Genomic DNA, 26357 nt, shown 5'->3' with positions numbered 1-26357 from the left:
CAATAAGCTAAACTAACGAACCCGAACAGAGGCCGCGTTCGTTCAATTTTGTTCGTTAATGTTCTTTTACATTTGTTCGTTTAAGTTTGTCCGGTTATGATCGTTTAAGCCCTCCGATAACACTCGTTTACATATATATGTTCGTTTATAGACAAGAATGTGTTCCCATTGCAGATTATGTTATCTATTCTCTTGCAAAGTATCCACATAGTATAAAGATGGTAAAATCGCTTTCTTCGTTATCACTCCCACTATTAAGTCCAAACTCCGACGTTTGTCTAACCATACGTTTCGACATTTAGAGGGACAAGGATGTTTAGCCAAAGACAAATCTACCTTCAAATGGACTGTGCAAACATACACACAAGAGCATAAGGTGGTCGAGCGAGTCCTGCATCTACCCCTCGGGCATTATAACATAGATTGTCGGGCATTATAACCTTCGGTACAAGAGGGCTTCTTTCGAAGCGATCCTATCAAGTTCCACATGCCAAACAAAATAATTTACTGTTGAGAGGAGCCAAGCTCCATTACTACTCCATACACATTTATCTCTAACTTCAGTTAAAGTATGTTTACGAATGAATTTCGTTCATGAGTGCACCGATATCACTCCATTCTTGATCCAAGTACGGGTTCTTTAACCACTTCCAAGACCATTGGACCTCTGACCCGATCGTTATGCAATCATCTATTACTTTGGTATTTTATTTTTAGCCAAAGCAAAACAGCTATAGTATATATCTATCACACAATGATTCTGATTCTCAAGAGAAAAACAGAATATGCTACCATAAATTAAACACCGTAATAAAAATGGTAAATGCCCATTTAAAATTCAAATTTAATGTATAATGGCTTTTAATTTCTATAACTGGATTCAAATAACTTTATAAAAACATTTTAGTTTTTCTAAATGTTGAACTTAATTAAAATAGTTGAATTAACATAATTTGTAAATATGATATAGACATGTTATAACTTCTAATATGTTATATAATTTAAAGATTTTTTATTACACTAATACTGATTACAATACAATATATAAAATAAAATCTTATTACATTTAAAGAAAACAAAACCGTAAATGACAAATGTTAATAAAAGTTAGAATTGTATAAAGTCAATTGAGTGATTTGACTTACAAAATAAATTATTAACTAAAGCATCGCTAGTTTAATAAATCTAGTTTCAAAAATAAGTTGACTTCCATTAGGACATTGGTGACCAGATCTGACTATTAATTTCTAGTCAACATTACGTATTTGACATTATACTTTTTATGGTTTTTTTATTTTATTAAATGATTGTATGTTGAATGTGTTTAGCTATAATAAATTAATAACTCAAACATATCTTTATCACTCTAATATTTTTTTCTTGTGACAAAATAGTTTACCCGAGTGCGTTTTGTTTGTTTGTTTTTAGCTTATTGCCTGAAGAGGTAGGTCCCAGCAGAGCCCAGTTGGACCCGCAAGACTCAACTTAAACAGGGACGTCTGCGCAGAGACCAACTGGATCCGCAGGACCAACCATGCTCAGAGAAGTGACGTCCTTACGCGCAGTATGCAAGCTGGTCCCGCAGGAAATGCCTCCCATAGTGAAGGACTCCGCCTGTTCCCGCAGCCTCGGATACAAGCCATGAGGGAAGGCCACCCGCGCAGCATGGCTACACGCACTAGGTACTTAGCTCTCGATCATTCAGTGTCACCTGAAGGAATGAGCAAAGCCGGGAGCAATCCCGCACAGAGGCGGGAGGGGGAATACTCCCGCCCAAATAAGCCAGTCTATACTGAAGGACCTTTCACTGTACCTGACGAGGTATGGGCGAAAGATCTGATCAGGGATACGACAGCTCACTGATACAGTATGGCGAGCAGCATGCTCCTGTACTGTATCACTATTAAGCCGCTGCCTACTCACCAACTACTGTCATACCACGTGTGTAGCCGGCAGTTGGTGGAAAGGGAATAGTATACAGCAGGCCTGGTCGCTATCAGCCGCTGCCTACCCACCAACTACCAGCAGGGCACGTGCGTAGGCTACTGTTGATGAACAGGAACACTGTTGCAGCCGGCCATACCTCCTTGGAAACCTACCTTCGGCTATAAATACCCCAAATGGTATGATCATCAAGGGACAACATATCTTATTACATTATCATCATATTATACCTGATATCTGCTCTAGCAATCTCTTAATATACTTTTATATTTAAAGAGCAATCTAGTCTGATTCTCACGCCGGAGGGTGGTCACAAGGAGGAACCCCCCCCCTTCTCAGTGACGAGCTCACGGTGTCTGTTTTGCAGGTTATCAGAAGAACCATCTTCCAAGGGTCTAACCCCTCGTGGGAAACAGCTATCCAACCCCCAGGTTACCAGTAATCTGCCCGGGGTCCGGTTAGTGTTTCTTCATTGGCGCCATCCGTGCATAAAGCTAGAACTTTATTTTTCTCCAGTTTTTTCAAACTTCTGCAAAGATGGTTAGAGAAATTCCGGTAACCATAACCCCTGCTACTAGGGGGAATACCGGCAACACAGTTTTTACGAACACTACCCCGGCTACCGAAGCCGGGGCAAGCGAAGTAAATCTTACGAACACTACCCCACTTACCAAAGCTGGGGCAAGTGCAGTAAATGATCGCCTACTGGGATCCACTGATACCCAGGTTGAGAAACGAAGACTCCCCCGCCAAACTCTCGATGAAGTTAAGGCATGGGCGGAGGCACGACAAAAGGAATTCCAGGCTGAGTTGGACGAACGCTTGCGTTCCGTGTAACAGGCCGACGAATTCGAATACTGGGAGGATGACTCGGAGGAATCCGACTCCGACGCGAACCCTCGCCATAGGGCAAAAGGGAAGCATAAGGAAACGGAATCCCAACCGAAAAGGCATTTTGGACAAGCCTTCAAACCAAAAAGCACAGGTGGAAGTCCACGAGACTTCTCTAAAACGTTCAGACCAAACGTTGCAAATGCAGGAACGTCCAAATTTGCGAGGGACATTGCTGAGGCAATCGCCCCAAAGAGTGCCAAACAAATGCCCAACATAGGCACATATGACGGTATATCTGATCCAGACGATCATTTGAACAGGTTCATAGCAGGGGCAACCGTCAGCAATTGGACGGAACCCACGTGGTGTTACATGTTCCAAATGACGCTGGTTGGGGCTGCTAGAGCATGGTTCGATCGTCTACCGGTCAACCACATCTACGACTGGGCAGACTTCCAACAGAAGTTTAGCCAACACTTCAGCCAGCAACGGAAGTATACCGAGGAGCAATGGACAATCCTCAAATGCATACGAGAGGAGGACGAATCTCTGCCAAACTTCATCACTCGCTTCAACTCAAAGAAGCTAAGTTTGGGCAATATCAGTGAAGATCTTGTTCGCGCTGCCTTCATCCAGGGCGCACATGACCCAGAGCTCATCCGCACCCTAACGGGTAAAGATGGCATGCCATCCACATGGGATGGCATCATGACAGCAGCAAAACGCTATGCGGAAACAGAGAAACAACTGGGTAGAGATCTCCCACAGAGCACAAACCTCTACACCCAGAGGACGAGAGAAGACAACGTCCTCACCGCCCGATTAAATAAAAAACGAAAGCTAGGCATCTGGCAGTCAAGGGTAAACTTTGACACCTCATCCGGCTTGCAAAATCGGTTGGGCGGAAGGGATAATGTACAGTCGCACCGGAACTCCAGATGGACGCCACTCACCAAAAGCGTCACTGAGATATTCGCCACTGAAGGGCTCCCATGGCCAAAACCGCCAATAATCCGACATCGTCACGATGCAGATCGGAGCAAATACTGTGACTTTCACAAGACAAAGGGCCACAACACTGAAGAATGCATAGATGTAAAAGATATGGTCGAAGCATTTGTCAGAGATGGGACGCTCGCGCACCTCGTGGCGTAATAAAGGCTGAGCAGGCGGGTGTGTATAGAACCCCAGCTGGGGAAAACACGAATCAATTCCAGCTTCAAAATCGAGACTACATGCTGCGTAAAGAACGAGATCCCGAACCAGGTGCGTATCGGCTCGATGGCACTCCCATCCCGACAAGGAAGGGAGCTCATTTACACAGTTTGCATGTAAATCAATTCCAATTTGTAAAGAAAAGGCCAAGAGCCACTTCTAATGGAAATGATTCTCTTAAGAATATCGAAGCTGATGATTTTACATTTAATACTTTTCTGGACACTAATATGCCGGTTTTCACCGCATAATTACGTGAAGTCATTGCATGGGAAGGCGGTCCTACCCGCCCGAACCCAATAACGTGACAAACCTTCACGCAGGTCAGTTGAAGGGAAAAAAAAAAAAAAAAAAAAAAAAAAAAGTTCAGCACCCAAAAATGAAAGTGCCGGTCTATCCGCATGAATCATTAAGGAAACTGAATAATAACCTATCAACAACCGCGCGTCGAACGGTTAAAACTATCCAACACTGGTGACGGCATTCACATTACGTGAAGTCGTTGCGTGGGAAGGCGGTCTTACCCGCACGAACCCAATAACGTGGCAAACTTTCACGCAGGTCAGTTGAAGGAGTTCAATTATTCCATTAAATGAAAGTGCCGGCCTATCCGCATGAATCATGAAGGAAAATGAACACTAACCTATCGACAACCGCGCGTCGAACGGTTCAAAACAAAATTCTTATAAAGGTAAGAAAAACCTACACGCAGGTCAGATAAGGGTAAAGTTTTGCCATCCTACTAAGTGCAAGTGACGGTTCTACCCGCACAATCACGAAAGAGGAAGCAAAACTTCACACCTATTATCAACCACGTTCAAAGGTTAACTTATCCTCAAAAGGTAAGAAAAACCTACACGCAGGTCAGATAAGGGTAAAGTTTTGCCATCCTACTAAGTGCAAGTGACGGTTCTACCCGCACAATCACGAAAGAGGAAGCAAAACTTCACACCTATTATCAACCACGTTCAAAGGTTAACTTATCCTCAAAAGGTAAGAAAAACCTACACGCAGGTCAGATAAGGGTAAAGTTTTGTCATCCTACTAAGTGCAAGTGACGGTTCTACCCGCACTATCACGAAAGAGGAAGCAAAACTTCACACCTATTATCAACCACGTTCAAAGGTTAACTTATCCTCAGAAAGTAAGAAAAACCAGCACGCAGGTTAGATAAAAGTTAAAGTTTAGCCATCCTACCAAGTGCAAGTGACGGTTCTACCCGCACAATCACGAAGGAGGAAGCGAAACTCTAACCCACTATCAACCACGTTCAAAGGTTCTTATTCTAAACACTTGGAAAATTGCTAATTTAAACTAAGTATGCAAGTCATAAGTTTATAAAGCAAGGAACCCAAAGAAGGAAATAACAATCTTATACGCAAAAAGATTAATATTTCAAGAATATATTACAAGAATGGCCGGGTAACTACCCGCCTAAAAGAAAAAATAAAAAACTATAAGTCTTAGCAATGGGAAGGGATCTTCAGGATCAAGCCTCAGGGCCGCTACCACTTGGACCCGCTCCGTCAGAACGGGGTGGTTCGAGGAACGCTTTGAGGACAGCTAACCCATCATCAGCAGCAGCTACTTCGTCCACCTTCTCCACCACTGGATGCGGGAAGGCGGCGTATTGGTTCAATGCTTGGTCATAAATGGCTTCAGTATCCACATTGAACAAAGGGAAGTTGGAAGGCGGGACGCCTTTCTCAACAAACCCTAGACCAAGCATGAAGCCGGCCTTTTCCCCATCATCATGAGAAGCGTTGAGGGCTGCGGTCATAGCATCATCGTAAGAGGTCTCTGAAAAGACCCGACGCACAACCTACAAAGAAAACACAAGTATTAGAACCTTTTCTTACAAAAGAAATGCGTGAAGATAAATCTAAACATACCTGAGGCAACGCTTCTCGAAGTAGCCATTGGAGGGTAGCTTGCACTTCGTCACGGGCGCGTTCGGCTTCGCTTTGGTTCAGATTGGCAAGTAATACTTCCTTTGCGGCAGCCTCTTCGACGCCCTTAAGCTTCCGCTCGGTTTGGTCAAGCACCCCCCTCTGGTCAAGAATCTCTTGCAGCTTCTTGGCATCTTCCATTGCCAAGGCGTCATGAGCATGCTGAAGAGCCTTTAATTTGCATTTAAGCTGCTCATTCTCCACACGCAAAGGCTCAGCAACGGCTTCAGCCTTGGCAGCCCTCTCGGTTGCGTTTCGCGCAGTCTCCCTGGCCAACCGAAGCTGTTCATTCACAGCTTGGGCAGCCTTGGAGCGGGCCTCGAGTCGCGCCTGAACTTCAACCTCGAGGGCCTTGAAGGCCTTCTCCTTGTCGGCGGCAGCTGCCGCCAGCTGTTGGTTCTCCTCCCGAAGAGCACGCGCCTCAGATATGTCCTTGGCGTGAGCTGCTTTCAACTTGTCGTTTTCACGACAAAGCAGCTCGACGCGCGGCTGCATCCGGGCCTGGAGAACCCGAAGCTCATTAGTTAGCCTACCCTCCTGGTAGCTAACCATGGCTTCCCCCAACGCGCCCGGAGGAGCAGCGTGGCGAGCCCAGTCCACGCACTCCACGGGTGTGCGAAGGGTTGTTCCTCGGCGTATGTTCCATCGAGGAACATACACTTCATTGGAATCCGACACTGCAAAAGAAACAAAAGCAGTAAGGAAAAGATGATGAAAAACATAAGGGAAAAAGAAAGGAACCCTACGCACCTGTAGGGTCAATGACAGGCCGGTAGCCGCCAAACCCATCACCTGAACCTAAAGGAAATCCATCCAACAGGTCAGGCAGACGGGAAGGTGGCAAAGATCGGCGTGAAGCCCTGCGCGTACCTGATGGTCCGGCCATTGGTGCCGGTGGCGCGGGCATGGTGGCAGCCGCCGTGGTCGCCGACGTTGTCTCCGCCGCGGTCGCCGCCTCCTTAAAAGCAGCAGTAACCGCCGGTTCCGTGAAGGATGCTGTAAAAATCGCACTCACGGCCGGCGGTGAAGTCATCTCGGCCAGAACAGTTGGTTCGACGGAGCGACCAACTGGACCAGCGGATGCAAGCGCAGGCGACTGGGTCGACGCCTCAGGAAGGCTGACCGAGCCTACCATCATTGGCGAGGAAGTACTCCCCTGCGTTTCACCCAGGATTGCGTCAACATCCACGCCTGCACAAAGAAGAAAGTGTTAAAAAGAAAATTATTGACAAATCTACAAGGGCATTATGTGACAACCGGTAAATTCCCAAACCCTTAAGCTAAGTAATCAACCTAATAATTAGGTGATTGTAAATATTAAGCGCGTGCATTTGTTATGTGCGCCCTGCGCGAGCGCGCCATGTTAGTCAGCGCGTGCATTTGTTATGTGCGCCCTGCGCGAGCGCGCCATGTTAGTCAGCGCGTGCATTTGTTATGTGCGCCCTGCGCGAGCGCGCCATGTTAGTCAGCGCGTGCATTTGTTATGTGCGCCCTGCGCGAGCGCACCATGTTATGAACCAGCGTGGGCATATGTTATATGCGCCATGCGCGAATGTTTTGGCTTTATGTTTTCATGTACCTTAACGTTATGATGTCTAATGGGTTGACCGTCACGCATGATGCTAAGGCGGGTGCACCCTAAATCGTTTATGCGCGTGCGGAAGGGAACTAACCTCCCCGCATGGCGGGAACATTGAGAGCTAGTTTGTCTGAAGCTCCAAGATGGAATTGACTTCAACATAACTGATCACTATGTTGAAATACCAAGACCACTTGGAGGATCTACAAATGAAACTCAATGTCCCTGACTGCGAGAAGGTTACGTACCTACCCGCAGCAAAGAAACATTCTATACGCAGAATCCTACACGCATAAGGCTGTACGCGCAAGGTTACACGCACAAAACACAGTATTCTTCAGAATAAAGGGGATTATTCCCGCCCAAAAGAAAACAGTAACGTGTTTCAGAAAATTTCTACTTTTTACTGTGCACTGGCAAAAGCACACTGTGGCATGAACAGTCAACTATCAGCCACCCTACTCTCACCAACCACAGACCTGCATGTCCTGCGAAAATCAGAATCTTTTACCTACTCCTCCACTTTTGAATAAATAATAATACTTTCCATACTTTATCATCATCACACCTAGATATGAAAAGATTACAATCCCCTAAATCAAGGGATTGTGTTCCATTGAGTTTGCCTATAAATATGTAACCTAAAATTATCACTCAACACACTTCAAACTTCGCACTTAAATCTGCTCTGAATCATCTCCCAAGCATCTATTTGATTTTCAATTCCGTTCCTGTTACTAGGTAAGCCGAGATTATAACCTTGAGATCTACTTTCCAACCCTTATATCTTGATCTTAATATAGATTTCTTGTTATTTAATCGTATTCTAGACCTTCGATTCCGAGGCCAACACCAAGAAAACCCGAATCTCGATTAATCCCTTAACAAGAACCACAGGTGAGTCTCACAGCCCCCATTTCACTATTTTCACTGTTTTTAACCTGTTTTCGGGGCGAGGGACACGTGTTTAAATTACATTTTTATCATGGTATACTTACAAGCTATGCAAGCGATTATGTGGTTAAATTATATTTCATGATGAGCAATGCGAACGGTTATCTAAGGTTTTTGATGTATGTGCGCTAGAACTCGAGTAAGTGATCACTTTACCATTGGAACTCTAAGGGTAGGGACTGCTGGTTTGATCCGCCCACTCGTAGGGGTCGCACCTCTTACACAGACGAGTGCCTAGTATGGTCATGGGGCAGTACTATGGGTTTGAGCCCGCTCGTAGAGGTCGCCCCTCTTACGCAGACGAGCGCCTTGTTTTCCGGCACAACGTCCGCGCGTAACCCGCGGGACGGTATTACGGTATTATTCGCTCGTAGTGGCAGCGCCACTTACACAGACGAGCACAGTTTTCCAGAAATGTCCGCGCGTAACCCGCGGGACGGTATTACATTATTTTAGCTCGTAGTGGCAGCGCCACTTACACAGACGAGCACAGTTCCCAGAAATGTTCGCGCGTAACCCGCGGAACGATTTTATCAGACTTTGTGATAGATCTATGTTTTACCAAGCATGTGTTTAATAATGCTATCAGAATTATGTTTCAGAATGATTTGTATCAAGATTATGATGCAATACGATTTATCAAGTTACTAAAACTTGTGAACTCACTCAGTTTATACTGATTCAAATATTTTTACGTGTCTTTCAGGAGATAACTAGGTAGCGCGTGGAGTCACACTTAGAGCACCTCACGCTGAACATCTAAAATAGCTTTTTGGAAGATTTTAGTTCTATCCCTTCGATGCGCGTGGTTGTTCCCGCCGCGCATGGGGATATGGCGTGGAAATCTTCAACAGTTTTTATACTTGGATGTTTTTATAATTTTTAAACAATGTAATGTATTTGTATTAAACTCTTCATGCGCAATGAAAATCTTTGAATGTTTGCAATGGCCCGTGCTTAATTATCAATCCCCACTCGCGCGCGCCCGGCTGTTTCCGCCGCTCAGGGCCGGGTGTGACAGATTGGTATCAGAGCACTGGTTATAGCGAACTAGGAAAAGAAGTTTTAACCTAGACTATAACCGTTGGGGAATCACATGAAATACTTTTCAAAGAATATTTTCAAAAGAAACTATACACACACTTAGGAACACGGGTCACACAGTATCTAGTAAATAATGATAACATTATGTGCTCAGAGTACATGCGCTAAGTTTGATATATTTCCATTCTCTTTTAAAGCGAGAATGCCTCCAACTAAAGCCAAGGGAATTACCATGACACCTGAGGAACTCGCGGAAATAATCGCGCAGGCGATTGCGACACATGAGGCCAGCAAGGCCGAATCTAGTCAGGGTCGTCAGAATGAGACCCCAGAACCCGAATCAGGAGCCTTGGACAAAGGATGCTCCTATAAGACATTCATGGCCTGTAAGCCTTGGCCATTCAAGGGAACCGAAGGGGCCATTGGGCTCTACAACTGGATTGACAAGATGGAGACAGTTCTCTCCATTAGCAGATGTAGTGAGAACCAGAAGGTCCTTTACGCGACCTGCATGTTCCAAGAAGCAGCTTCGTCTTGGTGGAAGCTTCAAACGAAAACCTTGGGGCGAGAAGTTGCTCTCCACAAGACCTGGGAGGAACTAAAGGAGATGATGATGAGAAAGTTCTGCTCTCGCGCAGAGATTCAGAGTCTGCAACAAGAATTCTGGAACCACACCATGGTAGGAACGGATATCGACGCCTACAACAACCGGTTCAACGAGCTTTGTCAGTTGGTGCCAGATATGGCAAACACAGAGGAAAAGAAGGTCGAGAGGTATATCTTTGGGTTGCCTCCTGTTGTTAGGGTTCCGCTCAATGCCGCAGCGCCTCCAACCTTCGATGAGGCGGTTGCGCGGGCCATCACCCTTACAAGGGATACGGTCCGTGCGGGTATGTTGACTACGCGCGGAAGCGAGCAGCGAATCTCTGACTCCAAAAGGAAATGGAACTCTCACCACCGAGGGTCCGACTCCAAGCAGCCACCGTTCAAGAAGCAGGAAAGCGCAAGGGTTTACGCGATTCAGGCCGCGGAGCCACCACGAAAAGGATACAGTGGCCCTTACCCATGGTGCAACAAATGCAAGTACCACCACGAAGGTGAATGCGCGAACGTCACGTGCGCCAAATGTGGCAGACCAGGACACAAGACGATGAATTGCCGTGCTAAAGAAGCTGGAGCCAATGACAACTGCTACGCATGCGGGAAGCCAGGGCATTTTAGTCGGGATTGCCCGCAAAAGGGAAACCAAGCTCGCGGGAGAGCTTTTGTGATCGGCGCAGGCGAAGCAAAAGAAGAGCCGAATGTGGTAACCGGTACGTTTTTACTTAACGGCCATTTTGCATCTGTCTTATTTGATACTGGCGCTGATCTAAGTTTTATATCTGCTGAGTTTAAAAACTCCTTAGGTCTAGCAACCAGTAGGCTAGACATACCTTATACTATAGAACTGGCCAATGGTAGGCAGTTGTGCGCGAGCGAAAGGGCTGAGCAATGTGTTTTATTCATGGGAGGTCACGAGTTCAATATTAACTTGTTGCCTATAGATTTGGGAAGTTTTGACATTGTGGTAGGTATGGATTGGTTAGTCGAGAATCTCGCAGAGGTTATTTGTCATGAGAAACAGGTTCGGATCCCACTGTTGAACGGAGAAACCTTGGTAATTCAAGGGGAAAGAAGGGGAGTTACGACGAAACTGATTTCGTGCCTACAGGCGCGTAAGTGCCTAAGGAAAGGGTGCTACGCCTTCCTGGCGCATGTAGTAGAGAAGAAAGGAGATGAGCGAAGAATTGAAGACTTACCAGTAGTGCGCGAATTTCCAGAAGTTTTTCCTGAAGATTTGCCCGGATTACCGCCGCCGCGACAAGTCGAATTTCGCATTGATTTAGTCCCAGGAGCTGCGCCAGTAGCTCGAGCGCCTTATCGATTAGCTCCATCTGAGATGCAAGAACTATCCAATCAGTTACAGGAACTATTGGATAAGGGTTTCATTCGCCCAAGTTTCTCACCTTGGGGAGCTCCAGTACTGTTTGTAAAGAAGAAGGATGGTTCCTTCCGGATGTGTATTGACTACAGGGAGCTGAACAAGCTGACAGTCAAAAATCGGTACCCTTTACCGAGGATTGACGACTTATTTGACCAGTTGCAGGGATCCAGTTATTATTCGAAGATAGATCTACGGTCAGGATACCACCAACTTAGGGTCCATGAGGAAGACGCGCCAAAGACAGCCTTCCGAACTAGATATGGCCATTATGAGTTCTTAGTGATGCCTTTCGGGCTAACTAATGCGCCGGCTATATTCATGGATCTGATGAACCGCGTGTGCAAACCATACTTGGACAAGTTTGTAATTGTGTTTATAGATGATATTTTGATTTACTCTCGGACCAAGGCCGAGCATGAGCAACACCTGAGATTGATTTTGGAATTGTTAAGGAAAGAAAAGTTGTATGCGAAGTTTTCCAAGTGCGAGTTTTGGCTTAGAGAAGTTCACTTTCTCGGTCACGTTGTAAACGAGAAAGGAATTCACGTTGATCCTTCCAAAGTCAAGGCCATCGAAAACTGGGAAGCGCCAAAAACCCCAACTGAGGTGAGGCAATTCCTAGGACTAGCTGGCTACTATCGACGCTTCATTGAGAACTTCTCCAAGATAGCTCTACCTCTGACCGCGCTAACTCAGAAAGACAGGATGTTTGTTTGGGGCGAAAACCAGGAAGCAGCGTTTCAAATGTTGAAGCAGAAGTTATGTAGTGCGCCAATTCTATCTCTGCCCGAGGGGACAGATGACATCGTCGTTTACTGCGACGCTTCACATCAAGGACTCGGATGTGTCCTTATGCAGCGAGACAAAGTCATAGCGTATGCCTCGCGCCAACTTAAGACCAATGAGAAGAACTACACAACGCATGATCTGGAACTTGGAGCGGTTGTCTTCGCGCTAAAGATTTGGCGCCATTACCTCTATGGTACAAAGTGTATAATCTTTACGGATCACAAGAGCCTTCAGCATATATTTGATCAAAAGGATTTAAACATGAGGCAACGAAGATGGGTTGAATTGTTGAACGATTATGATTGTGAAATAAAGTACCACCCTGGAAAGGCGAATGTGGTGGCAGACGCGCTAAGTAGGAAGGAACGAATAAAAACGCTACGAGTCAAGGCTCTAAGGTTGACCATTCACGCAGATCTCTCTACCCGCATCCGAGACGCTCAGCAAGAAGCCTTGAAACCAGAGTTTGTTAAAAACGAAGCCCTTGGGGGAATGATTAAGAATTTGGAGCTCAAAGAAAACGACACTCGATATTTTGCTAACCGCATTTGGGTCCCTCTCAAGGGAGGATTGCGCGAGCAGGTATTAAACGAAGCTCACAAGACGCGGTATTCCGTACATCCTGGCGCAGACAAGATGTACCAAGATGTTAAAATGTTGTATTGGTGGCCCAATCTTAAAGGCGCCATCGCGACGTATGTCAGTAAGTGCCTGACGTGTTCAAAAGTAAAGGCTGAATACCAGAAGCCGTCGGGATTACTTCAGCAGCCAGAAATTCCCATGTGGAAGTGGGAACAAATCTCTATGGACTTCATCACCAAACTGCCAAGGACACCTGGGGGTTATGACACAATATGGGTTATTGTGGATCGGCTAACTAAGTCAGCGCACTTCCTGCCAATCAAGGAAACCGATAAGATGGAAAAGTTAGCCCGACTGTATATTCGAGAAATAGTTTCAAAGCATGGAGTCCCAGTGTCCATCATTTCTGATAGAGATAGTCGGTTCACATCAAGGTTTTGGAGATCGTTACAAGGAGCTCTAGGTACTCGCCTTGATATGAGTACAGCTTATCATCCTCAAACGGATGGGCAAAGCGAGCGAACAATCCAGACATTGGAAGATATGCTGCGCGCTGTGCGCAATCGATTTCGGTGGTAGCTGGGATACTCATCTCCCATTGGTTGAATTTTCTTACAACAGCTATCACACAAGTATTAAGGCTGCGCCGTTCGAAGCTTTGTATGGGCGCAAGTGTAGATCCCCACTGTGCTGGGCTGAAGTGGGTGACAAGCAAATGACTGGTCCAGAATTGATCCAAGAAACAACAGACAAGATTTTTCAGATAAGGGATCGCCTTAAGACAGCGCGCGACAGACAGAAGAGCTACGCAGATGTGCGAAGGAAACCACTGGAGTTTCAAGTAGGGGATAAAGTACTTTTGAAAGTCTCTCCATGGAAAGGAGTCCCCCGTTTCGGCAAGCGAGGAAAGTTGAATCCGCGCTACATTGGACCATTTGAGATCCTGGAAAGGATCGGTCCGGTTGCTTATAAACTCCGTTTACCCGCCGAACTCAGTGGAGTTCATGATACGTTCCATTTGTCCAACCTCAAAAAGTGTTTATCTGACGAAACGTTAATTTTGCCGATGGAAGAGATTCACATCGACAAACAGCTGCACTTCGTAGAAGAACCTATAGCAGTGACCGATTGGAAAGAACAAAAGTTGCGCAGAAGCAGAATCAAGTTAGTAAAGGTTCAATGGAACTCGAGGCGTGGGCCTGAATTCACTTGGGAAAGAGAAGACCAGATGCGCATGAAATACCCACACCTCTTTCAGAACATGGCTTCTGCCAGCAACGTCTCCTAAATTTCGGGACGAAATTCGTTTAACGAGGGGAGAATGTGACAACCGGTAAATTCCCAAACCCTTAAGCTAAGTAATCAACCTAATAATTAGGTGATTGTAAATATTAAGCGCGTGCATTTGTTATGTGCGCCCTGCGCGAGCGCGCCATGTTAGTCAGCGCGTGCATTTGTTATGTGCGCCCTGCGCGAGCGCGCCATGTTAGTCAGCGCGTGCATTTGTTATGTGCGCCCTGCGCGAGCGCGCCATGTTAGTCAGCGCGTGCATTTGTTATGTGCGCCCTGCGCGAGCGCACCATGTTATGAACCAGCGTGGGCATATGTTATATGCGCCATGCGCGAATGTTTTGGCTTTATGTTTTCATGTACCTTAACGTTATGATGTCTAATGGGTTGACCGTCACGCATGATGCTAAGGCGGGTGCACCCTAAATCGTTTATGCGCGTGCGGAAGGGAACTAACCTCCCCGCATGGCGGGAACATTGAGAGCTAGTTTGTCTGAAGCTCCAAGATGGAATTGACTTCAACATAACTGATCACTATGTTGAAATACCAAGACCACTTGGAGGATCTACAAATGAAACTCAATGTCCCTGACTGCGAGAAGGTTACGTACCTACCCGCAGCAAAGAAACATTCTATACGCAGAATCCTACACGCATAAGGCTGTACGCGCAAGGTTACACGCACAAAACACAGTATTCTTCAGAATAAAGGGGATTATTCCCGCCCAAAAGAAAACAGTAACGTGTTTCAGAAAATTTCTACTTTTTACTGTGCACTGGCAAAAGCACACTGTGGCATGAACAGTCAACTATCAGCCACCCTACTCTCACCAACCACAGACCTGCATGTCCTGCGAAAATCAGAATCTTTTACCTACTCCTCCACTTTTGAATAAATAATAATACTTTCCATACTTTATCATCATCACACCTAGATATGAAAAGATTACAATCCCCTAAATCAAGGGATTGTGTTCCATTGAGTTTGCCTATAAATATGTAACCTAAAATTATCACTCAACACACTTCAAACTTCGCACTTAAATCTGCTCTGAATCATCTCCCAAGCATCTATTTGATTTTCAATTCCGTTCCTGTTACTAGGTAAGCCGAGATTATAACCTTGAGATCTACTTTCCAACCCTTATATCTTGATCTTAATATAGATTTCTTGTTATTTAATCGTATTCTAGACCTTCGATTCCGAGGCCAACACCAAGAAAACCCGAATCTCGATTAATCCCTTAACAAGAACCACAGGTGAGTCTCACAGCCCCCATTTCACTATTTTCACTGTTTTTAACCTGTTTTCGGGGCGAGGGACACGTGTTTAAATTACATTTTTATCATGGTATACTTACAAGCTATGCAAGCGATTATGTGGTTAAATTATATTTCATGATGAGCAATGCGAACGGTTATCTAAGGTTTTTGATGTATGTGCGCTAGAACTCGAGTAAGTGATCACTTTACCATTGGAACTCTAAGGGTAGGGACTGCTGGTTTGATCCGCCCACTCGTAGGGGTCGCACCTCTTACACAGACGAGTGCCTAGTATGGTCATGGGGCAGTACTATGGGTTTGAGCCCGCTCGTAGAGGTCGCCCCTCTTACGCAGACGAGCGCCTTGTTTTCCGGCACAACGTCCGCGCGTAACCCGCGGGACGGTATTACGGTATTATTCGCTCGTAGTGGCAGCGCCACTTACACAGACGAGCACAGTTTTCCAGAAATGTCCGCGCGTAACCCGCGGGACGGTATTACATTATTTTAGCTCGTAGTGGCAGCGCCACTTACGCAGACGAGCACAGTTCCCAGAAATGTTCGCGCGTAACCCGCGGAACGATTTTATCAGACTTTGTGATAGATCTATGTTTTACCAAGCATGTGTTTAATAATGCTATCAGAATTATGTTTCAGAATGATTTGTATCAAGATTATGATGCAATACGATTTATCAAGTTACTAAAACTTGTGAACTCACTCAGTTTATACTGATTCAAATATTTTTACGTGTCTTTCAGGAGATAACTAGGTAGCGCGTGGAGTCACACTTAGAGCACCTCACGCTGAACATCTAAAATAGCTTTTTGGAAGATTTTAGTTCTATCCCTTCGATGCGCGTGGTTGTTCCCGCCGCGCATGGGGATATGGCGTGGAAATCTTCAACAGTTTTTATACTTGGATGTTTTTATAATTTTTAAACAATGTACTGTATTTGTATTAAACTCTTCATGCGCAATGAAAATCTTTGAATGTTTGCAATGGCCCGTGCTTAATTATCAATCCCCACTCGCGCGCGCCCGGCTGTTTCCGCCGCTCAGGGCCGGGTGTGACACATTATGATTATACTTACGGGTTTTCTTGACCCTGAACGTACGGACGGGCGGGGAGGAACCCGATGGAGCCGGCCTCTTGGTACCGGTCACCGTCGTCTTCGTTGGTTCTCCGGAGGTAACGGTCGTAGCCTCCGGAGCAGTGGTCTTCTCACCACCGGGCTTCCCCGCCACCTCTTCACTATCTGACTCCGTGTCAGATAGAACCACTGGATCAGCTGTGGCCTTCTCCTTCCCCTTCACGCCGGCAGCAGTCTTTTTCTTCCGCACCAACGGAGGACCTTCTGCGGATTCCTCAGAAGAAGAAATGTCAAGAACTCCAGCAGCAGGCACAGCATTGAGGGGTTCAGGGTAGAAGATAGGCTTACCAGGCCGTCGGTGGCTCAGGATCTCTTGACCCGGCGGGTAAACCTCCACGAACCGACTCGCAGTTTGCTCTAGGATGGGCAACTCGTTCTCGTCCAGAGCACGAGTACCCATCCGTGCGGGACCATCTTCCTCCCGCGGATTCAGGAGTGACTGTAGGTCGTTCCCCTCTGAAATAAACAGGAAAGTTAGAAAAAAGTCAAAATCAACAAAAAGAAACAAGACATACCATAAGGGACAGAGTTCGAACCATATTCAAGGACAATCGGAACCTTCTGCGCATTCGCCACCTTCCACACTCGGCTCATCCCCAGCATTACCATCGCTGACTCCGGAAAACGGAAAACCGGGGATTGGACCCGGGATATCTTCGAGAACCATTCCGCCTCCTCGTAGTTGAGGGCGTGAAGGCTCTGAAGTGCCTGGCCGTTCTTGAACTTCATGGCAATGGGGATGGCGCGAGCGGATATGAAGAAGAACTCTCTTCTCCACGAGCGAAGACTCCGCTCGGTGGTACAAATCTTTAAACCCTTAATCCGGGTTGTAAGACTGTACCACCCCTGGATGCACCTCCAAGTGTAGAAGGTCATCAGGCGGTCCACATGGGGCTCGATGCCCAGAATCCGGCACACCCACTCAAAATGACGAATCTTGGCGATCGCCATGGGGTGCAGCTCGGTCAAATGAACGCTGTGCCTCTCAAGAACACGGTACACAAACTTTGTCAACGGGAACCTAAGGTTCCCGTAGATAAAGAATGCAGCATAAACCCCGATCTTGCCACTAGGGGTATCGTACACAGTATGGTGGGGTTCAGGAAACTCAGGCTCGAGAGACTCGAGCATGAACTTCCTGACGATATACTGGTACAGATCGACAGGAAGAGAACACTGGCACTCGCCAGCAGTCTTCTGATCGTCGGCATCATGAGAAGACATTTTTGCAGAAATAGAAGTGATTTCGGGAAAATGCTTGCCTGAAAAAGGGGAGTATTTGCCGGAAATCACTAAGAAGAAGAAGAAAGGTGAAAGTGTGAATTACAAATAACCCTCTTCCCCTTTATATAGTAATCGCAATTAATGCGGTGAATTTAATGCGGAGGAGAGAGAAATCAAAGGTGCAATGAAACTATGACACGTGGCAAAAAGCAGGCTGGCAACAGCTGTTGAAAGGACGTGTGCCAGTAATTTCGCGGCCACGCGCCCGAAAAATCACGCCCACGCGCCTGAAAAAGCGACTGGAATGACCATGTTCTGTCACGTCACCATAACTTCCTGCACGTCCTGACAGTCAGAAGAAACCGTCGCACGACGTTTCAGAGGTTTGGACTGTTCTTATCTTTTCACCAACTCTTCGAATTTCAAAATTCAAAATTTAAAAAATATTAAAAAGTAAGCGGGAAAATACCCCTTACCCCTTGGCAAACAAGTAACCGTTAGACGGATGCGGGTACAGTGTAAAGGCAAAACCCTTCACATACCTAGCACCCGCAGGGAATTGAAGCCAAGTAAACCTTGGCAAAATAACCGTTAGACGGATGCGGGTACAGTGTAAAGGCAAAACCCTTCACATACCTAGCACCCGCAGGGAATTGAAGCCAAGTAAACCTTGGCAAAGTAACCGTTAGACGGATGCGGGTACAGTGTAAAGGCAAAACCCTTCACATACCTAGCACCCGCAGGGAATTAAAGCCAAGTAAACCTTGGCAAAGTAACCGTTAGACGGATGCGGGTACAGTGTAAAGGCAAAACCCTTCACATACCTAGCACCCGCAGGGAATTGAAGCCAAGTAAACCTTGGCAAACAAGTAACCGTTAGACGGATGCGGGTACAGTGTAAAGGCAAAACCCTTCACATACCTAGCACCCGCAGGGAATTGAAGCCAAGTAAACCTTGGAAGTAAAGTAACCGTAAGACGAGCGCTGGTACAGTGTTAAGGCAAAACCCTTCACATACCTAGCGCTCCGCTGGGAATTGAAACCAGGAAGGATCTTCTGGGCAATGCTTGCGGAAACGGAAATAACATCCCCGCATAGCGGGAACGTTGAGAACTACGTTGTTTGAAGCGCCAGGATGGAATTGGTGGTTTTAACATAATTGATCACTATGTTCAAAACTACCAAAACCTAATGGAGAATCCACACAACTGGGACTCAATGCTCCTGACTTGCGAGGAGGTTACAGACCTACCCGCATCATACCCAAAGACCAAGCAGGAAACTCGGGCATTTCTGCAAGTGACAAGGACTTCCCATGGAAAACCTTACAAAACCCTTTTCAAAACCCTTTGCTTAAGTCCAAAAGTTCACCTCACTTTATTAAACACGCATGAGAAGAACATTGGACTGGGGGGACTTGAAGAGGTAGGTCCCAGCAGAGCCCAGTTGGACCCGCAAGACTCAACTTAAACAGGGACGTCTGCGCAGAGACCAACTGGATCCGCAGGACCAACCATGCTCAGAGAAGTGACGTCCTTACGCGCAGTATGCAAGCTGGTCCCGCAGGAAATGCCTCCCATGGTGAAGGACTCCGCCTGTTCCCGCAGCCTCGGATACAAGCCATGAGGGAAGGCCACCCGCGCAGCATGGCTACACGCACTAGGTACTTAGCTCTCGTTCAGTGTCACCTGAAGGAATGAGCAAAGCCGGGAGCAATCCCGCACAGAGGCGGGAGGGGGAATACTCCCGCCCAAATAAGCCAGTCTATACTGAAGGACCTTTCACTGTACCTGACGAGGTATGGGCGAAAGATCTGATCAGGGATACGACAGCTCACTGATACAGTATGGCGAGCAGCATGCTCCTGTACTGTATCACTATTAAGCCGCTGCCTACTCACCAACTACTGTCATACCACGTGTGTAGCCGGCAGTTGGTGGAAAGGGAATAGTATACAGCAGGCCTGGTCGCTATCAGCCGCTGCCTACCCACCAACTACCAGCAGGGCACGTGCGTAGGCTACTGTTGATGAACAGGAACACTGTTGCAGCCGGCCATACCTCCTTGGAAACCTACCTTCGGCTATAAATACCCCAAATGGTATGATCATCAAGGGACAACATATCTTATTACATTATCATCATATTATACCTGATATCTGCTCTAGCAATCTCTTAATATACTTTTATATTTAAAGAGCAATCTAGTCTGATTCTCACGCCGGAGGGTGGTCACAAGGAGGAACCCCCCCCTTCTCAGTGACGAGCTCACGGTGTCTGTTTTGCAGGTTATCAGAAGAACCATCTTCCAAGGGTCTAACCCCTCGTGGGAAACAGCTATCCAACCCCCAGGTTACCAGTAATCTGCCCGGGGTCCGGTTAGTGTTTCTTCATTGCCACACTTATGTTTTCATAAAAGATTAAAAATTAGTGAATTTTAAGTTTTAGACCATTCTAAACTTTCTTTTTCAATGCAAAACGAACTTTCATTAAACCACAACGGTTAAAGTCTAAGACAACTTAACAAGGTGTTGAAGTCAAACTTTCATTGAATCGCAATAGTTAAAGTCCAAAACAACTTAACAATGTGTTGAAATCAAACTTTCATTAAAGCACAACAGTTAAAAAGCAAAACGCGTTTTAACTTTTGATACTCGTTAAGTTTTGCCGATTCGTCAACAATCCAGCACTTTGTCTAGTTTTTGCATTTATTATTAATAGTTAATGCCTTCTAAAATAGCTACAATAAGTCAATAACTATAAACAGAACAATTTTAAATGTTCCATGAATTAGAAACATTATATTTTTTCATGTACAACCCATAAGCACATTCAAAAATAAAAATTTAAAAGGCATTCATTGCACAATTTTTATAAAAGGAAATATTCATTAAATAATAAAAATGGTTATTAGTTATTACTTTATTAAAGAACACACGAGGACCCGTCTTAGCCAAAGGCGAGCCGGATTTCTTGCTTGGGCACGTTTTTTTACGGGACACTAAATTTATATATATGTTTTTATGAAATATAAAATCGATAAACTTATTGAACCATCTATATAAAAAATTTAATTCTTGTTATGTTCATTGCTATAATGCTAATGATCGTTTAAAAAAAATAATTTATATAATTAGCTAAGTCTTAAAGCCATTTAACAATACAATGAATTCAAACCAAATAATTTATGTGGATGTGCTTTTTAACATTTTATTAATGTCATATTCAGTGCTATAAATTATGAAATGAACACATTAAATTCAATTCATTCCTTTTTAATTGGAAAATAGTGTGAATGCATGTTACCCTTCTTTTTAATCGTTAAATAATATTCCAAAAATGCTTAAGAATTCATTAAGTTTTGCAACATGGGACATTGAAGACAATGTGTTTTTTGGTATTAGTTTTGACAAAAGAAAGTCAAACACATTTATTTGTAACAATTAAATGCTTAAAATTCTAGTATAAATAAATCAACCACCACATACTCAAACCACAACATCTCAACACTCAACATGGCTTCTCAATCTATGGTTCTATTTCTTGTATTTTGCTTGGTGTCATCACTTTCACTCGGGTTAGCCGAAAGATCATCGATTTCTCCTATGCCATCAAAGGAGGGGGCTTTAGAGTGTTGGGCGGCGGCTTTTGATCTATCAAAGTGTGTTGGTGAACTTTATAGGGCGTCGCAAGGCAGGCCACTTGAATTATCTATATGGCCGGATTGTTGCAAAGCCGCTAAAAGCATTAGTGCTGGATGTTGGCCGAAAGTCTTTCCTTTGTATCCGATGTTCCCTCAACTTCTTAAATTGTATTGTCCTCTCTTTGCAGTACCGCCTCCTCCACCGCTCATGACAACAAATGTTGAGGGATCATTCGTGGCGTCTAATCTTGTTGCTACACCAACACTTGATGCTGATGGACAGCAGACCGCACCGTGACGGTTTAATCTTGTTGATGAACCATTTATGATACACTGAAGAACCAATTATCATGTCTTGTTTAAGCTTCTAGTTTATGAAATTAAATATTTTATTCACTCTTATATTGTTAGAAATCCATTTTGATTTACTTTTCTTTATATAAATATATGGTTCAAATAGTATTTTTAATCTTAATGATATTTCCATTTATTATGAACACCACAAAAAGTGAAAAAAGTGAAAATTATCTCAATTTGGTTGTGAAGAATTATTAATGAATAAAAGTAAAAGATAAGTGAATTATTGGTCAAATTGATTTAGGTCTTAGGAGAATGACTGCCACTTTATGTTTTGGTTTCATAGGGCCCTTTTTGTTATATTATGTTTAGAGGTGGTCATAAAACCCGGTTCTGGATCCAACCCAGAACCTGACCCGTGGGTGCATGGGCGAAGCTTATATAGAAATTGAGGGGTTGTTGATACTATTTTTGACGTTAGCCTCGACGATAATTTTCAATTCATTGTCATAGTTTAGTCATAATTGTAATTGTTAATTAGTTCGTTGTTAGTTAGTTGTGTTGGGTGGAATGGACCATTAATGTTGTGACAACTCGTAATGTCTGTACAATTTATTAACGATAATTAAGCATTAAGCATCATTATCCATTATAAGCGTCCTTAATGTATGAGTGTCATTGCATCATTCAAGTCTAGTCAAATTTCATGCATGCGAATCATAACCTTAGGTGCTTAATCCAGAATTATAGGAGTTATTGAACGACTCACAAAACGACCTGAGAAACACATGTGGCCGTTGATAAAACAAATTAAACATATAAGAGGAGATCATAAAACGTGAATTGAACCTGATATGCTCATTTTCTTTTATTTATTATTGTTAATCAATTATGGTTTTGTAATATATATTAAACTTGTGAGAACATAAACAAAATAAACTTATTATTTTGAATATACTAATACTGTAATACATAGCACAATGAATGAAGGTGACACAGTACCACAATAACAACAAAACATTAATGTAATAATGAACAAAATTAATAAATATAACAATCTTATAATATACATATATAATTAACACATTTCTAATATGTGTTAACCAAATACACATATACAGGCACACACAAGACAAGATGCTGTACATTCATAAAAATACCTTCTTCATTATAGCGATACAATATACAACGATAATTTTTTATTGTTTATTAAATGTTTTCTAGATACATTTTTTTTCGAACGACGACTTCTTTGTGTATTAATTAGGCCACCGCACTTCCAAATTTTGGAGAGTCTCATTACCCAACTCCGATCAGACTATTTATTAAATGTTTTCAACATACATACATACATACATACATACATACATACATTCTTAACCATTACCAACAAGTGTAGTTATGTTAATTATATAACTACTCATAGTACTCAATCTCTTATGACATATTACAAAATGTATACGATCGCGATATATATTTTTTATTTAAACGTTCCGTAAGGATATATACGTTAAATATATTTTAACCAAATACTTTTCCTAAAATAATATATATATAATATAATGTCATATATATTTATTTGCTATATTCTAGTTTACGAATATTAGTCTATAGTCGGAATTAGATTTATAAAACTAACTTCAATAAACATAAACGTATCACCAACGAATCATCTCATATGTAAGTCTAGATTGTCGGGTGAGCACATAGCATATTACTCATCTCATGCCTCAAACCTTGTCTTTGATTACTAATTTAATAAAACAATCCACAACTTACTATTTGAACCATATATAGAAAGGTAGATCAAAATGGATTTCCAACAACATAATAGCAAACAAAATACTAATTTTCGTAAACAAGACCAAATAAATATTTGTTCATTTGCTCCCTTAACACTTGGTGTATCATGAATGGTTCATCGATCGACAACCGTCATGGTGCGGTCTACGGTCCATCAACATCCCCGAGTGTTGGTGTATCAACAAGATTAGACACCATGAATGATTCCTCAGCGTTTGTTGGCATCGGTGGAGGAGATGGTAACGAGAAAAGAGGACAATACATTTTAAGAAGTTGAGGGACCAGTGGATCCAAAGGAAAGACTTTCGGCCAACATCCATCACTTATGCTTTTAGCGGCTTTGCAACAATCCGGCCATGTTGTTAACTCAATTGGTTCGCCTCGCACTGCCTTATTAAGTTCGGCAGCGCACTTTGTTAGATCAAAAGACGCTGCCCAACATTCGACGATCCCCTTTGATGGTAAGGGAGAAATTTGTGATCTTCGGGCTAGCCCGAGTGAAAGTAAAGACACCAAGCAACATATAAGAAATAGAACACTAGATTGAGAAGCCATGTTGAGTGTTGAGATGTTATGGTTTGAGTATGTGATGGTTGAGTTATTTATACTAGAAGTTTAAGCATTTAATTGTTTCAAATAAACGTGTTGACATATGTCAAAAATAACGATTAAAAAGAATACCAAAAATATATATATATATATATATATATATATTTTGTGCCTTCAATGTAATGTCCCATTATGCAAAATTTAATGAATTCTTAAGATTTTTTTAGAATAGTAATAATGGTTAAAAAACGCATGTATACTATTTTCCAATTAAAAAGGGAAGAATGTAATTGGTACATTCGAATTAATTTCTTTTAACCGTCATTTGGATTACAGACTGCTATTGACTTACACAATTATCTTCATTTCACCCTCAGAAAGAAATTTGTCGGAAAACCGCTGGCTTGAATTAACTGTATTGGTAAATTGATTTTGTCGGTGCAATATAGAATTTACATAAATTAATATATTTATCTTTGATAAAGTATTAAGTAATAACCATGTTTCTATTATTTTGGTGATAATTTCTAGAATTTACATAAATTAATATATTTATCTTTGATAAAGTATTAAGTAATAACCATGTTTCTATTATTTTGGTGATAATTTCCTTTATGAAAAATGTAACAATAAATTTTTTTCAATTTAATTATGATCAAAATTTTAAATGTTCTATAAATTAAAGACAATTGTTCATATACACTTCTACCTACCCATAAGTAGGCATGTTCAAAACGGTTTGGGACTAGGAACCGGAACCGGTTCCTATATTCAAAACCCCCTTTTAAACCGGTTCCAGGCTCGAACCGGTTAGGGAACCGAACCGGTTCTCCCACCCTCGGACCCCTAACCTATCTAACCGGTTCTTACCGGTTCCTAACCCGGTTCCTGTACCGTAACCGGTTCCAACCGGTTACAGTGTAAAAAATTTTTTTTTTTCGTTTTTCGTTTGCGATTTGGATTCTAAACTACGATTCGTATTTGTATAACATGAAAAATAAAAAAAACAATTAACATAAAAATAAACAATTAACTGATGAAGAAAAGATAACTACTGAAGATGTTTGCCACTGAAGACAACTACTGAAGGTTGCCACTGAAGACAACTACTGAAGGTTGCCACTGATGACAAGTTGACAACTACTGAAGGTTGCCACTGATGACAACTACTGAAGGCTGCCACTGATCACAACTACTGAAGACTGCCACTGATGAGGAATACTCATCAGTGGGAAAGCTACCACTGATGAGGAATACTCATCAGTGGGAACAGTCATCAGTTGAATCAGTGGGAAAGCTGTCACTGATGACAACTACTGAAGGTTGCCACTGATGAGGAATACTCATCAGTGGGAACATTCATCAGTTGCAGAGTTTGTTGTCACTAATGCAAAATATGAATCAGTGACACATCAGTTGCAGAGTTTCATCAGTTGGAACATCGTCAGTTAAATATGTAACCATTGTACAATGTAAACTTGTTCATTGGATTTGCAATACAAATGCATTTAGTTTTTTTTTTTCGTTTTTCGTTTGCGATTTGGATTCTAAACTACGATTCGTATTTGTATAGCATGAAAAATAAGCAAAACAATTAACATAAATGCAAGAACCGGTTAGGAACCGGTTCCGGATGGTTCGGTTCCAGAACCGGTTCCGGTTCAGTTCCGGTTCTTACCCGCCCCCACTCAGAAATGCAAGAACCGGTCACGGATCATCGGGTTGAATCAGATAGGGTCCGGTTCCTACAAAAAACGGGTAGGAACCGGTTCGGGTCCGGTTCGGGTCCACCGGTTCAGTTCCAGGAAGGCAGGAACCGGTTTCGTTGAACATCTCTACCCATAAGTAGATTCATAAATTTAGAAGCATTCATTGTTACAATTTTCATAGAAGGAAGTTATCACTTATCACCAATAATAATAATAAAAAAATGGTTATTACTATATGAAAGATAAATATTCTTTGAAATAAACCATTTGTAGAAATTTTTTTATGTCACACGTCTAATACTTTGAATTAAACGCACATACATACTAACTTCAGTTCATTCCTAACCGGAAAATAGTGTGAATGCATGCTAGTATGCTACACTTCTTATTAACCATGCACATTCTAAAAATGATTAAAAAATCATTAAATTTTGCAACAATTAAATGCTTAAAGTTCTAGTATAAATAAACCAACCACCACATATTCAAACCATAACATCTCAACACTCAACATGACTTCTCAATCTCTATTTCTTACATTTTGCTTGGTGTCT

At 43.2% G+C, this 26357-nt stretch overlaps 3 protein-coding genes across 3 annotated transcripts in view; 2 read left to right on the top strand and 1 right to left on the bottom strand.

Moving 5' to 3' along the window:
* Positions 1–26357, top strand: part of LOC143568847 (110 kDa U5 small nuclear ribonucleoprotein component CLO-like) — a 277562-nt gene that overhangs the window by 125514 nt on the left and 125691 nt on the right. The gene's annotated exons all lie outside the window — the stretch shown is intronic.
* Positions 21318–21743, top strand: LOC143566364 (uncharacterized). The gene has a single exon (XM_077053094.1). It carries the CDS (start codon positions 21318–21320, stop codon positions 21741–21743), a length of 426 nt encoding a protein of 141 aa, XP_076909209.1.
* On the bottom strand, positions 23690–24100 carry LOC143566352 (uncharacterized). The gene has a single exon (XM_077053084.1). The coding sequence runs from the start codon at positions 24098–24100 to the stop codon at positions 23690–23692; it is 411 nt and encodes a 136-aa protein (XP_076909199.1).

Source organism: Bidens hawaiensis, unplaced genomic scaffold, assembly GCF_021521415.1.
Source record: "Bidens hawaiensis isolate Kalapana, Puna unplaced genomic scaffold, B.hawaiensis_p1.1 tig00001236_1, whole genome shotgun sequence".
Classification (NCBI taxonomy): Eukaryota; Viridiplantae; Streptophyta; class Magnoliopsida; order Asterales; family Asteraceae; genus Bidens; species Bidens hawaiensis.
This window is presented reverse-complemented; position numbering and strand designations above follow the sequence as displayed.